Here is a 16,716-nt window from a genome sequence, read left to right as displayed (position 1 = left end):
TTCTCAATTAGTAACACCTTCAAATAATAATCAAATTACTTTTTTTTTTTCCTTCTTAGTATTTGCTAGAGAAAAGTGTAAATATAGCAAAGTACACGAGAGTTTGGAGTAGTTTCACTACGTTACGCCAAAAATAGCAAAAAAGGAAAGCAGAGAAGCTAAAACAAAACCTGTCAAACGCGAAGAAGCTTCTCTTAGCTTAAAAAATATAGATCCACGAGACCTGAAACAGCAACATCAAAATTACTATTCTTGTTTGCTAATGTGAAATGAGGCATTATCAATAATTTAGGTGTGTTTGATTATAATATCTATATCCAGTCATTCAATCTGGCTAATTTAGGAGGATTGAATTTGAGGCCGCGCTTGTGTTTGAAGCAAGCAACTTCTCCAGAGGAACAAGACGAAGAGGAGTGTAGGCCGCGTTGGCGCAAGAGATTATCAATGGCTTTTCATTGGTCTTCCTTTCTCAAATTCACCTTCCTTCTCCTCCTTATTGCTGCCATTGCCACCGCTTGTTTCACTCTCCCTGTTGAAAAGGTTCCATTTTTATCATTTGGGTTTTCTTATTTTTATTTTATTTTAAACTCCTTTTGGTTGATAAAATGATTAATTTGATCTGGGTTTTTGGTAACAAATTCATTTCTTTGGTAATTCTTCATTTTGACTCACCTGGGTTTTCCTTTTATTATTATTTTTTCTTATAAAATTATTCACCCCTTTTGGTTGAGAGACGATTTCTTGATCTGGGTTTTTCTTTAGTAACGCTTACATTGCTTGGTTATTCTTGATTTCTGACTTTTGTTAGGGATGTGAAAGTATCTGCAATTGACATTTGTGTATAGACTATTTATGGAGGAGGATTGATTCATTTGTTCCCAATTTGCTTTTTTACATTTTGCAAATTCGTTATTGATTTGCTAAGAGTCTTTTAGTTTTGCCAGAGATTTGTATGTCAGTGTAGGGTATTAGTGTGAGATTTAGAGAATAACTTAATTTATGAATTATTAAATATTTGAAATGAAACAAGCCCAAATTGAGTGGAATGGATATAGAACATTCATATGGCCAACCCAAACTAATTTGGGTTTGAGGTGGTCTTTTTGCTGTTTTGTTAAGATGATCATCCTTGTCTGAGTGTGATTTACTTGGTTGCATGGATCGTTTCAAGTAGAGAGGTTGTGTTGGCAAGTTTTTATCTTCTCTCACCTCTGGGTTTATTATCTTTGGCTTGGGATGGTGTTTGGTTCTAGGCAAATGCTATTAGCTTCTTTCATAGATATGTTTTACTCGAGCTGTGAGGAAAACACGAGAGCTTATTCCACAGTCTGAAGGACAAAGGTGTAGTTGGACGTCCATTAGAGTCATTGCTGTGTGCAATTCATGTCGACTTACCAGTGCATTCCAAGTTGAATTGATTGTATTACCTGATCATATATGATAAACGTTCATAATGTGTTGGGGTTGACTGTGTTATCCTATCATATGCGTTCATAACGTGTGATCCACATGATGTGACTCCTGAATACTTTTGTGATAGGACTGGATTCTTGGATCCTAACTTCAAGAATAATTTTTAGATGGATGAATAATCGAGTGGAGCTCACTTTTTGGTTGTCGTTTCTGTGAAATTCTATCGATAAGCTGGATACTTCTGGTGCATGATAAGGATAGCTTAGAAACACGTCTATGGGGCCTCGTCGACTCAAGTTATTTATCTCTCCATGGGGCTGTGAAGTTGCATTTTTTTATTTTACTTTTTTTGTGCAGATGCTGAAAAATTTCTTGATATGGATTGAGCAAGATCTTGGTCCTTGGGGTCCTCTTGTTCTGTAAGTTGCTTTTTATACATAAATATTTAATGTGATCATGTTAAATCATTCCCTACATTTGATTAAGTTGAGTGATTTGAGTTATTTGACAAGGTGGGAACAGATATGCATGCAAAATTGAGGTATTCTTGTTAATTTGCAAGGGTATTCCAAAGCAGTCAAAATTGGCGCACTTCATAGAATGGCCATGCGGGGGACATAAATAGTATAGTTATAAATCGAGAAAGTAGCCCCCAGGGCTTTGGTCTAGTGATAACAGGGTAGCTTTTGATGTAAGGTTTAGGCGCAAGTCATGGTTTGAACCCTACCGCAGACAAAAGCCTGGTATTTAAGTGGAGAAGGGTAGTCTCGAACCATGCGTCGCTGGCCCTCAGGGATTTCTCAGTTATAAAAAAATAGTGATTAGTACTATTGCCCTGTAGGCATTATGTTCAGCTGTATGTGAGTGCTCTAAGAACATGGAACATGTAGAGTCTGGTATATCCCCGATCCAACCGTCGCATAGTTGGGCTATGTTTTTGTTCCTTTTTTGTGGTTGGGGGGGTTTTGGGGGGGGGGGGGAGCAAATCTTATAGGGTCCTCCCTTAATTTGTCTCCTTATTAACGTGAAGCTCGTCCTTTGTTTAGACATTATAGAAGTTCAGTTTTGTTCTTTCAATGCTCATCCTCATTTATTACTGTCCTATTGTCATCCGTTTGGCGTTGAGTTAAAGGGCTGATATTGTTTATGTTGCTTAGGCTCCTCACACTGTTCTCTGTACACATTGTGAAATGTGAATGCATGGATTAAAAGCATTATGTTAGACATTGTTATTATTGTTGGGTACTATCAGGAAGTTACTTTTTTGTGCAACCCTGCTGATGTGTTTGTGTTTTTCTCCAAAAAGGAAAAATCAAGGTAAAAGGTAAAAAGATATTCATTCCTAGATGATTCAAGGAAGTTGCCCCTTGGAAAACCTTGTAAAATTTGGATGCATGCTAATTCTTGTTCTAATTAGAAGGACAAGTACTGTGATTATCTTGCATCTGATAGGGAACTCATCAATCCATTTCAAGATCTTTTCATCATATCCAATATTTGCAGGGTGTTCCTACAATTATTGGTGATTGCTGAATATTTTTCTAAGCATTGCTTTTGTATAGAACATGATCTTTTTGTTGTTTATACAAGGTCTTTCCCTAGATTTAACTAAAAAGAAAATTATATAAGGGTTTTTCCTCATCTGGATGAAATAAATTTTCTTACTTTATGTCACGCCCCTAATTCAAAGAGAAACCGTGACCGCCATAGGGCTACCCATATCTGCTGAGAAGAATCAACACTATAACATAATTCATGAAAAGTATATACATATGGGGATTTGGGCACCCCCGTACCATCACCTAGATGCTTTAACAATTATAAATCGAAAACAGTAAACACATAGTTCCACATAAGGCCATGCTATCCGCATGAATCATAAAGTTCTACATCTTGGGAATGTCGACATATATACATACCAAAAGAATAGGTCCCACAAGTCTAGTCTAGTTGTGAGGCGCTAGAGTAAAAAATGCATAAATATGACTAGTCTAGTAGTGAGCCGCTAGGTCACAAAAGAATACATATGTCTAGTTTAGTTGTGAGCCGCCAGAGTAACAAAAGAATACATATGACCACTCTAGTCATGAGCCGCTAGAGTAACAAAAGAATACTTATGACTCCTAGGGAAATACCTCGTGACAAAGAATGATAAGCACAACCTAGCCAACACCGGAGTAGGGGTGTGGCTCACCAAAATCTGTGGAAGGAGGATGCTAAACTCTAGAATGTAGTACCCTCCTCGACCGTACCAATATCTGAAACAAGAAAGGTAAATGGGTAGCCTTGAATGACCTGAATATAATGCCAGTATGTATCATCGACAAGCCGAAATGTTGGGATACGCCTTTATGAAAACATGACGTAAAACATTGAAGTAAACTCATGAAATAATGTTCAAGAATATTCATTTAACACATTTCATTTGTCATAAACATTTATCATCATAAAGACAGGTAAAACGTAAACGCATTACTGTGGGGGCTTTATCTTTTCATGTACATTAGCCCGACCCTCCTTTCATGCCACCTCTAGGCTTATGGACATTAAACTTTTACCTTCTTACATTGGCTTGACCCTCCACTTGGGTCACCTCAAGGCTTGTGGTCATCAATGTATTCTCACGTTAGCCTGGCCCTCTCTTTTTGGGTCACCTCAAGGCTTGTAGCCTTCACATGTCATAACAACACACAATAACTAGCCAAATGGCATCACATAATAATTTTAAATCAAATGAACCATAATGGGCATGAAAACATTTTAAGGCTTTCAAGTAAGTACATTAATTCTTAACACATGCGACATTCATTATTCATGGCAATTTAAAGTGGCATATGCATTAGAACATATCATTTCAACATTTAACATAAGGTCGCGTGGTTATCATTCAAGCTTTCTGTAAAAGATGGTGAATCAAGTACCCTTTCATTCCCACAAGCACTTGATGACAAAATGTTCGTTTATGAATTTTATCAAATACTTTGAAAGCATGAAAGTTGGAACATCACATTTAGAAGGTCAAGTCTTACCATACCTTGGCCTCTCGCACAATTAGCAACTTCTCAAATGGTCCACTACATCCCAAACGTTCAATACAATTCAATCTACACATATGTATGAGTTCTATCTGTACTTGACCAAATAATTCTCATAAAACTCATTCTGGGCTCACAAATTGGCTACAAACCATCCAACTTCGGTCTCTTAATAAATTACAAACTTCGAGTTTATAAATTCAACACATGGAATTACTTATGTCCTTGAAGTCATTACTCAACTCATTACTTAGCCCAAATCATATTATCTTCTCCTTCAACTAACCCTGCAATTCCTTAAACTCAAGACTCTAGGTTAGCTTAATCCATAAATTAAATAGTGTTTCAAGCTCAAGAACACACTAATAATACTTATTCCATCATTATAATTGAAAAAGTTAAGAATTTACCTTGTTGAAGTTACCTTAACTTGAAGATTTTTGGTGTTCTTGGAGATTCTTGCTCAATCTAAGAAATCCATGGCATAGGGGTTGTGTAACGTTTTGAGCTTTGATTTCCTTTGAAGCTTAGCTATGAGCAGCTTGTTTCGCCTCCCAAAAACCCCGAAATAATGTTGCCGCAACTGCTGAAACATGGGAGCTGCTATTCGTTGTTTCAGAGAAAAAGAGTCACCAAATAAAAAATTGGTTGCTACCTTAAAGCACTATAAAGACCCCTGCTGCCTATCTGTTGTTTAAGCCCTTTATGCCTAGCTGAAGCAGAATAAGTGCTGAAAATCTTAAATTAGTGTGTATCCCCAAATGCCCTTCCACGTTGTCATGAGTAATCTTCCTGGTGGGTTTTTCCATTCACACTTTAATCATAACGCAAACACCTTTGGGATACCGCTCTTCTCATTTTGCATTAGTTATTATATTTTTTTTTGGTCCAAAATGCCCCTATAGATAGGATATTGCAATCAACACTGGAGATTTATGCTGCTGTTCTTTTGGTCATGTTGTTTTCTGTCTTACAGGGCTGTTGCATACATTCCTCTAACGGTATTGGCAGTTCCAGCATCAGTTCTTACGGTAAAATTTATGGTGTTTGTTGTTTAAGTCATGTGCCCCTCCCAACCCCCAATTTCTTTAGTCAGATGTTCAAAATTGTTTTATAGCACATATTGACCAATCTGTCTCTGCTTCTCATGGATCATGGACTTAGTTATCAATGATATTTGGCTAATTACTTCATGTCACAAAGTAATAATTTAATGGATCTAGATGTTATAATTTGAATCTGAACTCTACATGGCTCCTGTTTTCAGCTAGGTGGTGGTTATCTATTTGGCTTGCCTGTGGGTTTTATTGCTGATTCTATTGGTGCTACCATTGGTGCTGCCGCAGCATTTCTTCTCGGTAGAACGGTGAGTTCTTCTGTTCCGGAGAGGGATATTTTGTTGGTGCAGTTAGAAATGTATTCACTTGAGGTATTGCTTAGAACAACATGATTTCACCCATAGTCCATTTCAATGAGCTCTGATTGGTACTTTAGTGGTATAACAAAAAATGGACTACCTGAGGTTCAAGGCCGTAGATTTTTCAGGACATTTTGACATTTTGACTGACATTTCGACAGATTGGGAGGTCATTTGTCATTTCCAAGTTGAAGGATTATCCACAGTTTCGTGCAGTTGCAATTGCAATTCGGAAATCTGGCTTTAAGGTTTGTGTGTCTTTCATGAAATGCTTGAAAAGGTCCTTTTAATAGTCATGACATCTTCAGATTGTCATTTTGGCTAAGAAGTGTGTCAGTAATGTGGATATTAATTTCCAGAAAGAGCAGAAGTAAGGATGCAAATTGATTTACTCTGATTTGACAGATTGTTTTGCTGCTCCGGCTTGTTCCTCTGCTTCCATTTAATATGTTGAACTACCTTTTATCGGTGACACCAGTTTCAATTTGGGAATACATGTTGGCTTCATGGTTGGGAATGATGGTAAGTTTTACTCTCTCTCTCTATATATATACCTACCTACCTACCTATACACCCCCCTCCCAGTTGCCTCTAGGTCAAAGTCTCTTTCATGGCTTGCCATGTGATATAGATATGGTCGTGGTGTGTCGTTGATGTCTTTTTACAAGAACTATTTTCATGTCCTTGTAAAGAGGTGTCTTTCCTAGCTTGATTCAGAACAAAGTGGTTTCTCGAATGCAATGTCAAAAGAGTTAGTGGAATGGAGTGGGCAACCTCACCCCATCCCTGCCGGAATAAATTCAATGAGGGTATTGTTTAAAAGCAAATGTTTAGCACTAGATTTAGAGAAACCAAGTTATACAGCCACCAAAAACCTAAACCGTGATGACTAGAGGCGGATCCGGGATTTCAAGAGGGTGGGTGCACTGTAGTGAAGAGGTGGATCTAGAATTTACATTTGACGGGTTTAACTTTAGTCTTTTATCATGAACCCACTACACTTTTGAAATTATAGGTTCAAAATTATATTCTTTTTGAAATTTTAGTAATTTTCACACATATATATATATCTATACTCCATGCCGAAAATAAAACCGTTCAGAGTGGAAATTGAACCGCCAATTTCACTTGTAGAGGTGCACCCAATAATAATTGCATCATAAGAGTCTTCGAGCATGGGTTCACGCACATATATTTAAATAATTCTGAAGAAATATACCATTGTTATACATGGTTTAGGGAGAGGAGTATGGTTCACGTGAACCCATATCCGTCAACATGCATACGCCTCTGGTGATGACCTGTAACGACCCATGTAAAATGGGATATTAGCAAATTTGGCTATGACGTAAAGGTTGCATGCATATGTGCCAGGTTTGAATTGGATGGCTCTATACAACCCCTTTATATTATATGCGGGGACATCCTTAGTCCTTCCTCTTGGGAGAGGGTTTTCCATTGGTTTCTGTGTTTAACTCGGTGCAGATGCTATCCATGTGAAATGACCTTGACCAAAAATCCATTTTTGGTATAGTAGGATCAACTGAATGCCTTGATCTTTTCAATAACTCTTGAAATTCCACCAGGCATCCTTTCTCAGCCATGTCGCTTTGATTACTGGTTGATATGTTAGGAAACTGGTCCTTTAGTTATGAGTTAATCTTTTCCATATTATACTGATGAATCTATTTCTTTTCCTTGCAGCCAATAACTTTTGCCCTGGTGTATGTCGGCACAACTCTGAAAGATATTTCTGATGTTACTCATGGATGGGGTGAATTTTCGAAAACCCGCTGGGTAAGAGCTAAGTGGTTATCTGTGCTATATAACATTTAACAAATCCTGTGCTAATGCCTAATAGTAATTTAGTCATGTTCATATATTGGAAACTGGTCTTTTGTGCCTCAAAGTGAATAGTAGTATTCTGCAGTCATATAGGACAAATGATTAGTTAACGTAAGGAATTTTGGTATTTTTTTTTTGCTACCACACCAGGATAAACTTTTGGGGCAAGGAACCCCCAAGGGTGTTCTAGCAATCAAAGAGTTGGAGTGACGACCTTGGAACCAAGGTTCAAATCCTTGTAGAGGCGAATTCGGTGAACTATTCCTATCTACCTAAGTCTTGGTGGTAAGAGTTATTCGGTACCTGTATTGGTGGGAGATAGGAGCTAACAAGGTTACTAGTAAATTGGTCGTGCACAAGCTGGAAAAAGAAACCTTTGGGGGACAAGGGAAAATTAAAATAAGCGACCAAGGTTGTATGCGTATTTAAATTCCAAACTACCATCAAGTCATTTATGAAGTAGTTTCCAAAGGATTTGGTTGGATGGATGTGATTTTCTTTGCCCATCTAACCAATAGTTGATAATGACACAACACTCTCGACATACTATGTCTTGTTGGAAGTGGTAAAATGTGAGTACCACTTGACTATTTTTGTGAAGTTATGGAGACATAAGATTTTATTATACGGTTACTGATAAACTAATGAATGCTTGCTAAGAAATTGAAAATCCAAAGTGGGTAGCTAATTGTGAAACTCATTATCGTTCCACGAATTGGAGTGATCTATGTACTAGGTAACATTAGTTATAGCCTGTTTGGCCAAGCTTATTTTTGGCCAAAAGTGCTTTTTTTTTTGATCAATTTGAGGTGTTTGGCCAAGCTTCTGGAAGGAAAAAAAGTGCTTTTGAGGAGAAGCAGAAGCAGTTTTGGAGAAGCAGAAAAAAGTAGCTTCTCTCCAAAAGCACTTTTTTGAGAAGCACTTTTGAGAAAAATACACTTAGAAGCAGTTTTTTAAAGCTTGGCCAAACACTAATTGCTACTCAGAAGTGCTTTTCAAACTAATTAGCCAAACACAAACTGCTTCTCACCAAAAGTACTTTTGAAAAAAAACACTTCTCAAAATAAGCTGATTTTTGCAGCTTGGCCAAACGGGCTATTAGTGTAAAATCAGTGATTATGTATAGGCAATTTATACTAAATCGAACAATTTCTTGCACAATCATTGAGATGAGAGTGGAAACAAGTTGTATTCTGTTATAGTAGTTTAATGATTGTTGTAGACATGCGAATATTAAGGTTGATATACAGTTATACAAAATTAGACCAGATAAGAAATTATCACATTTAGTAGAGAATGCAAGTAGCACACAAAAGATAAAATAAAAGAATGTCATTTGAGGTGATTTGGCCATCCTAGTAGATCTTCAAATGCGCCGATTCTTAGGTATGTGACAGTGTGGTGATTGAAGGTGCTAAATAGGATGGGATAGACGTAAAATCACATGGATAAATTTGTCTCTATCCCGGATTACATGCTACTTTAGCTAATACTCCCTAAATTTAATTCTATGTGTCTTAGTTTGATTGAGCATGAATTTTAAAAATGTAAAGAAACTTTTTGAATGTCGTCTTAAGCTAAAGATGTATAACATACCAAAAATATACTCCCTACGTTACAGTTTATGTGAACCTATTTTTTTTTTGGTCCGTTCCAAAAAGAATGACCCCTTTCTAAATTTAGAAACAATTTAGCTTAAATTTTCAAGTTTACCCTTAATGAGAAACTTTTATAACCACACAAATACTCTGGACCCCTTTCTGACTTGTTTAGGATCACAAATTCCAAAAGTCTTCATTTTTTCTTAAACTCCGTGCCAAGTCAAACAGGTTCACATAAATTGGAACGGAGGGAGTACTTTGAACCTTGTGATCTTAAGCATGCCACGTCATTTCTATAAGAGTGTATCATCAAGGGTAAAATGGGAATGTTAGAATTAAGGACTTTTTAAATAAAGAAATATGACATCCCTTTTTAACATATTTAAAGGAAAGTAAGAATTGAACTCGAGGGAGTAACAGAATAGATTAAAGTAAAAGATCCATTTAAAGTATAACAACTATGTGGGATTCAGACTAGTAGCCTGTTTGGCCAAGCTGGAAAAATCAGCTTCTTTGAAAAGTGCCTTTTGCAAAAGTGCGTTTGGAAAAAGTATTTTTGGAGAGAAGCAATTTGTCTTTGGCTAATCAATCTGAAAAACACTTTTGAATAATAATTTGTGTTTGACCAAGCTTTTCAAAAAGTGCTTTTAAGTATCAAATTACGAATAAGGACATGAAGAGATTTACTTAATAGTTGATAGTATAGTAAATAAATAATCTCAAAAATTTATTATTAAAGACAATAATTAAATCTTTTCATTTTATTTAGGCAAAATATGAAAATAAAAATGAAAACTACTTTAATTCTTTTAAAATGATTTTAAAAATTATTCAACAAATATAAAAGCAGTTACCCCTGAATTCACTATATATTAGAAAGCTATCCTAAAAATAAGAAGTACTTGTACATTAATATCCTAAGTATTAAGTTTAAGATAAGTAAGGTTATTTTGGTATATATTATATTTTGTTAAGAGTATTTTTGGTAAAAAGAAAAGTCAAAACTACTTCCGGAGAGAAGTTAATTGCTTCTTAAATTGGCCAAACTTGCATGGATTGGCTTAGTAATATGCCGAGTTTAGTTACCATTTTTAGGCTTATTCTACAAAATGGACAAGCGGTTTATTTAGTGCTTCTGAGCTTCAAGTGAGCATTGTTAGACAAGTGCTCATTTTCTACATTCATATTGTTTATTCAAATAACATTTTGGCCTTATTTTTGAATTCTTTTTTCATTCATTGGTCAGTGTTCCAAAAAGAGTTTAAGTTATACACCATCAACGTAATGATTTTTTCATACTATTAGGTCATCCAAAGGATATTGGTAAGCCTCCTTAAAATGTGGTATAATCTTGTAAATAAGACAAGCTACCTGCGACAACAGATAAAGGTGACTTGATAGTGTATAATACACTGACGGAACTCACTCAAAAATTGAATTCGTCCTAATAGTTTCTTGCATATGGATGTCCACTCTACATTTGTCGTAACATTCACCAATTATGTATTTTCATATGAAGGCAACAAGTATATTGCATAATATATGTTCAGCTGAACGTATTACTCCACCTCACTAATTGAACTCTAACCTACAGTTACTAATTCTTTAGTGGGTGCATGTTTTATTTTTTCAAAATGAATAAATAGATCACATGAATGCCTATAAATACTTGATCAAAAAGAAAAAGAAAACATATTACGTAAATGCGAAAAACAAGTCCGTTGTCGGCAACTAGTAATGAAACCTTCATAAGTATGTAATTTTTTCTAGGTATGCAAATTTAGCCCAATCCACTATTTATCAGCCCTAGTAATCGTTGTAGCCCTACTTTGCAATGGACCCTGATCCATAAAATGGATGATTGTATTAGCTCCACTTTCATCATGCAGGCTAAACCAACCGATCAGTTTAAAAGAACTGGACCTATCCCTTTTAATTTTTTTATTTTTATTTTTTTTATAACTATTTTCCATATTTTAGGTTTCTGGATGATATTGAGGACCAAATATTCCATATCCTTGTTTGTTTCTATAGATTTTTTGACAGCTGCTTTTTCTTTTTGTTTTCTTTGTGGCCAGGCTATGATCATATTGGGCCTATTGGTCTCTGGTGAGTCTCTAATACTTTATAAATTGCTTTTATTTTTTTGTAACTGAACAAAAAAGATCTTTATATGCAAAATCACTGTAAAAAAAGATGTTCTTATGTTGTTAGAAAGTGAAGATCACGAGTCAAATCCTTTTTACTGAGAGGCTCTTTAACTTGAAACCTTGCATAATGTGAACTTTTAATTTGACTCCAACTTAATTAATTTGAGAAAATGCTTAATGAGTTTAGCTCATAACTCTCTTAAAAATTGAGCATACTCTCTTGTGATGCTGTTAGCATTTAGCATAACCTAATTTGTCAAACAAAAGACTGACACTCAAGTATAGCATATACATAACTATTTATCCCCAAAAAGTACTATTCGTAGCTACAGCTATTCTAAAACTATTCATCCTTGCCAAAATATTTTCACACCAAACATCTTTTGCTCCCTCCAGCTTTTCTGTCGTGAAAGTCTCTCGGAATATTAATATATAGTTGTGTACTTAAGTATTACCTGTTGAGTTCTTTACCAGAAAAGTATTACCTGTTTAGACTATTTGACAATGATGTTAGGATAGAGGTTGCTCCCCTAGCTTGTTCCATTGTGAAAGTGTCTCTCAATATTAACATATACTTAAGAATTACGTTGGTAATGTATTTGCAAATGTTGTTAGGATAGAGTGATATTGCTTGTCGATGAAATGCCAACACATTTGAACATAGTGTTTCAATATCCCCAAGAATAACCTTGTTTGCATGTATTGCAGTGTTTTTAATAATTTGTGTCACAAGAGTTGCCAAGGCTGCTTTAGAAAAAGCATTGGCTGAAAATGAAGACATTGATGACATATTGCCATCGCCAGAGCTACCAACGGTGGCTGATCCTACTGCCCATCTCGGCCAGCCGCTTATAATCAAGATAGATTCTGCTCAAGACAATCATGAGAAATAGGACCCATCTTATCTTTGTAAATTTGATACTCATGCTACTGCTATAGGTGTTATTTCTTCTTGATGGTTTTGGCATCCTTTTGGTGATGCATTTCATAGTCTTCATTTGTACAGGCAGATTATACAAATCCATGTAGTTTGGATAGAAGTGAATTCTTTAGTTTGTTTAGGCTACTTTTTAAGTCTACCGAGTCTTGGATTGCCACGAGCTAGCAAGTGTAATAAACTCGGGAAATAGTTTCCTTAATGTACCCTTTGTCTACTTCTTAGTACTAAAGAACCCTTTATCATGTTCTTGGATTGGATTTGATAAAGCATTTGCTTCTCATAGCAAACTAAGACAACCAATTGATCTGGTTGCTCAGTTGTGCACATAGTTCATGAGTTCTTGCCCCAGTTTGCTTGGATAATCTGTTTATACAGAATGTAAATAAGGTAATCTAGATTGTAAAAATTATACATAGTTGAATTACAGGAACTGAGAGTGATGTTTTTTTTTACCGTCACTTTTGGGACCATATATAGAATGAGGAACTACTGGAGGTGACTATGGTTGGGCCTGAACTCGTGCCACTTAAACGCACATTTCATTTCGGGATGGTTCATGGATAGTCATCCAACTTTTACTTTATGGCACTATATTTTTTTATAACGTAAAAATCGCTCACTGTGCTAGAGTATTATAGAAAGTCACTGAACTCTCTGTTAAGTGGCACCAACTATGGTTGCCCTTGAATTGTCTTCAACTAGATAAGATCCACTGGGATTCAAACATGTGATATTGCAAAAAACATTGGGACATTCACAAATGCATTTTGAAAAGGATTTCATGTTCTTATGTTGGGCATAGTGCATTTTATCAATAGTACCATATGGAAATACAAAGTCACACTTTAACTACCACCACTACATTTTCCCCTCTTTGTACTGCAACAAACATCATAACAAGGGTACAAAGGTTTTGGTGTGGCCTAACCTTTTAGGACTACTTTTACCACCAAATGGCTGGTAGGTTCAAATAAAAGGCAGCCCGGTGCACTAAGCTTTCGTTATGCGTGAGGTCCGAGGAAGGGTCGGACTATAAGAGTCTATGTATGCCGCCTTATCCTGTATTTCTGAAAAAGGCTATTTCCATTACTTGAACCTGTGATCTCCTGCTCCCATGATAACAACTTTACACGTTATGCTATTCTAAATATTTGGAAAATTCTTTGCCTGGCACTGAAGTTTCGAAAGAAAGAGATTAAAGGTGCTTCTAAGAAGCTTATAATTAAAGTAAAAGATTAAAAAAGAACAAGCACAATGATGATAGATAAAGCAAAATCATTTGAGGCTTAATCAATAATTCACTATAAAAATACTTACTGTCCCCAACATTCTTCTTTTCTTGCTTTTCTGACCCTAAAGACAGTTGCTACCAAGAATGTCCTTTATCTTGTTATTGTGCAAATTATGTGCTACCATACAAATGAAGGTTGGATTTTTTTTTTTAAGCCTGTCATTTTTAAATCTAGCTTGAGATTTGTATGTAAGGATACGTGTGAGACTTAGAGAAGTTCTAGTTTTATAGCATCCTTAATTTGAATTAAAAGATACAATATTTTATATTGAAATGAAATTGTTCTGAATAGAGCATAATGCATATAAATGAGTCTTTATAGTTGACCTCAAAATAGTTTAGGATTAGGTATAGTTAAATGATTGTATGATAAATGGTAATAAATGGTTATGGTTTACTTAGTTAATTAGCAGCTATATATTCTTTTTCTATTATGTATACACTTTTGTTTTCTTGTTTTATTCCTCAATTAACCGAGATATTGAGTTTATTCGGCTGCATAAAAAGGAGAAGTTATGATTTAGTTGACAAACTTATAATTGTTTGGTTTGAAGATAAGTTATGTTGGGATTAGTTATCCTAATATTATTTTTTATTGACTGTTTGATATGTTGTATTAATCCCGGGATTGTCAATTTTACTGATTTATTCTAGGATTACTATTCTATCATCTAACATGTATAAGTTATCCCAGTACAATTTTTAATCTTAGAATTAATAATCAAATAAGAAATATGGCGGTACTAAATTTTTATCCAAAGTTATTTTTGCTTATCCATCGTACCAAACGACCGTGTATGTAATTTCAAAGTGTGGAGAGACACTTCTCTATCGCTGAAAGATATAGGTGTCTTTATGAAATTGTTCATATTATACATATCATGTTACTCCTTAAAATAAAAATAAAAAAGTGTCATAGTCTCACAGCTAATAAAATTAAAATTTCTCACTGCCTAACCAAATAAGTAACATTTCCAATGGCCCACAAATCCAAGAATATCAGAATCACTTAATAGCGAAAGTTTGGAATATATAGCAATTGGCCGAAAGTTACAGCACATATATGATTATTTTCGTTTTCTCTAGACCCTTTAAAAAGCTAGCCATAGTGACCAAAAAATTCCAAACTTTCATACACATAATGAAATGGAAGGTGGCAGTAATTTTAGCCTAGTTTCTTTTGTAAAATGCTTCAATGGGTGCAAAGATCAAGCTCAAGTCTCTAGTTTTGGTACAAGAATTTGGAATTTTAGTGATAAACCAATTGAATTGCAGATAAGGGTTGGTTCAATCTTGAAGAAAGTTCATACTTTGAAGGCAGGATCATCAAAGAGGCTAAATTCCAAGAAAATATACAAGGCTTATATGCCAGGTGGTAATAAATTTGGGAATAATAATGAAAGTGGAATGAAGAGTTTGCTTTATTATTATGATGAATCTTGTCACCCTTATATTTGGATTAATGATACTGGTTGTGATTTCTCAAGAATGGTGAAGCAGCAGTATATAAGTCTTGAGGATTTGAGGGATTGTTCTGAGATTAGAATATTTAGAGATCATCAAAGAGGTTGTATTTCTGTTAGGAAAAAGACAAGAACTGAACTTTGTTGATTGATTTCTTTCTTCTTTTTCCAGTGTTTGCTAATTGTAAGTGTATAAAAATCATCTTTGTTACCTGTTTGTTTGGGTATTTGTTTTATTGGTTTTTTTCTTCTTCTTCATTTTGCCTTGTAAGACAACATTTTCCATAAGGATTTGGGATTTGAAAGCTTCAATATGTTTGATCTATGTACTAGTAAGAACTGTGATATGTGGATTGTAGATTGAACATTTTTTTGTTCGTTTTTGCAATAACTGTTTAAGAGAAAAGTCCCATGAGAGAACTTTGTCAACAAATTAAAAGAAAGAAAAGAGACAAACAAATGTTTTATTGTATGATTTTAACTACTTTGTTCTATAATGTATCAACTTTTAACAACTTAATATTTACAAATTAGAGAAAAGAAAAAAGAGACAAATTGAAAAGATGTTCTCCAGTTGTGCAATTTATGATCCAATGCTCAATTTATATTGACCGAAGCAAATTTAATAGTCGAGTCATAAAACATTATGGATTTCAGTAGGAAGGGTCCGCCCAAAGAGCAACTAGTCTTTTTCTGCCATTCGGCTTAATCTATATTACTTCCTCAATAATAAAGTGTATCTAATATTGCGTAACAGGTTCGGTTAAGCCTAATTTTCGGGGCAGTTTCCACTATGAATAGAAAACTACAATACATTCTTTAAAATTCTCAACTACAACCCCTATATATAGATCTCAAATAGTCCCAAACCTATAAGAGAAAGATTTCCCAATTTGACAAGGGCAATAACTTTTCCCAAACCTATAGGAATTATGGGTTTTCTAAAAATATAAGAAAAAAATTCAAGCCACGAAATAATAAACCCTCTCCTTGACTTGAATTCTCTTCATCAATAGGAACAACATCTCTCTACCTTGCTCTCAGCCCTCGCAAGAGCTCTATCCATTTTCGCACACATCAACCAAGTCTAGGCAACGCCTAAACTTGTTAAGAGACTCAATATCTACAGCCATATCACTAATATGTCAATTCGGTTCTGTACTAAGAATAGCTTCTGGGTAACTATAACAAGCAAAATCATCAACGGTCTCTGCAAAGCAAATCCCACAGGATTCATATATCCAAAAAGATTTCCATCAACTACGTTTGCAAATCTTTGCGGTCGGTTGATCACTCTCTTCTCTCTGCCTGTTACAATGCTACATGGTTGATGTTGCATAGGTGCATCAATATTATCATCTTGATCAATATTTTGCATCTCCTCCACTTTCTTTACTTTGAAATTACTGGGTTGACCTAATGGAGATTCAATTTCTAGCTCTATGCAGTCACTGACACCGCAAACTATTTCTGCTATTGCCTTCTCCCTCTGACTGTCCAGTGAGGAAGATTCATTGAATGTTACATCCCTACTAATAATTAGCCCTGTAGTCTTTTGATC

At 35.2% G+C, this 16,716-nt stretch overlaps 2 protein-coding genes across 2 annotated transcripts; both read left to right on the top strand.

The window, feature by feature from the left end:
* Positions 1 to 118: 118 nt before the first annotated feature.
* On the top strand, positions 119 to 12,643 carry LOC107799536 (uncharacterized). Its single transcript, XM_075257236.1, has 9 exons — positions 119 to 540; positions 1,771 to 1,832; positions 5,425 to 5,479; positions 5,716 to 5,814; positions 6,027 to 6,113; positions 6,271 to 6,387; positions 7,570 to 7,662; positions 11,390 to 11,420; positions 12,170 to 12,643. The coding sequence occupies exons 1-9, from the start codon at positions 445 to 447 to the stop codon at positions 12,352 to 12,354; spliced, it is 825 nt and encodes a 274-aa protein (XP_075113337.1). The 5' UTR covers positions 119 to 444; the 3' UTR covers positions 12,355 to 12,643.
* Positions 12,644 to 14,838: 2,195 nt separating this feature from the next.
* Positions 14,839 to 15,303, top strand: LOC107799535 (uncharacterized). Its single transcript, XM_016622656.2, has one exon. It carries the CDS (start codon positions 14,839 to 14,841, stop codon positions 15,301 to 15,303), a length of 465 nt encoding a protein of 154 aa, XP_016478142.1.
* The last annotated feature ends 1,413 nt before the right edge of the window (positions 15,304 to 16,716 follow it).

Source organism: Nicotiana tabacum, chromosome 7 (assembly GCF_000715075.1).
Source record: "Nicotiana tabacum cultivar K326 chromosome 7, ASM71507v2, whole genome shotgun sequence".
In the NCBI taxonomy this organism is placed as follows: domain Eukaryota; kingdom Viridiplantae; phylum Streptophyta; class Magnoliopsida; order Solanales; family Solanaceae; genus Nicotiana; species Nicotiana tabacum.
This window is presented reverse-complemented; position numbering and strand designations above follow the sequence as displayed.

Coding starts and splice junctions, on each gene's coding strand:
- LOC107799536 (XM_075257236.1), top strand. CDS start 445: ATGGCTTTTCATTGGTCTTCCTTTCTCAAATTCACCTTCCTTCTCCTC. Junction 1,833..5,424: donor CCTTGGGGTCCTCTTGTTCT/GTAAGTTGCTTT, acceptor TCTGTCTTACAG/GGCTGTTGCATACATTCCTC. Junction 11,421..12,169: donor ATTGGGCCTATTGGTCTCTG/GTGAGTCTCTAA, acceptor CATGTATTGCAG/TGTTTTTAATAATTTGTGTC.
- LOC107799535 (XM_016622656.2), top strand. CDS start 14,839: ATGGAAGGTGGCAGTAATTTTAGCCTAGTTTCTTTTGTAAAATGCTTC.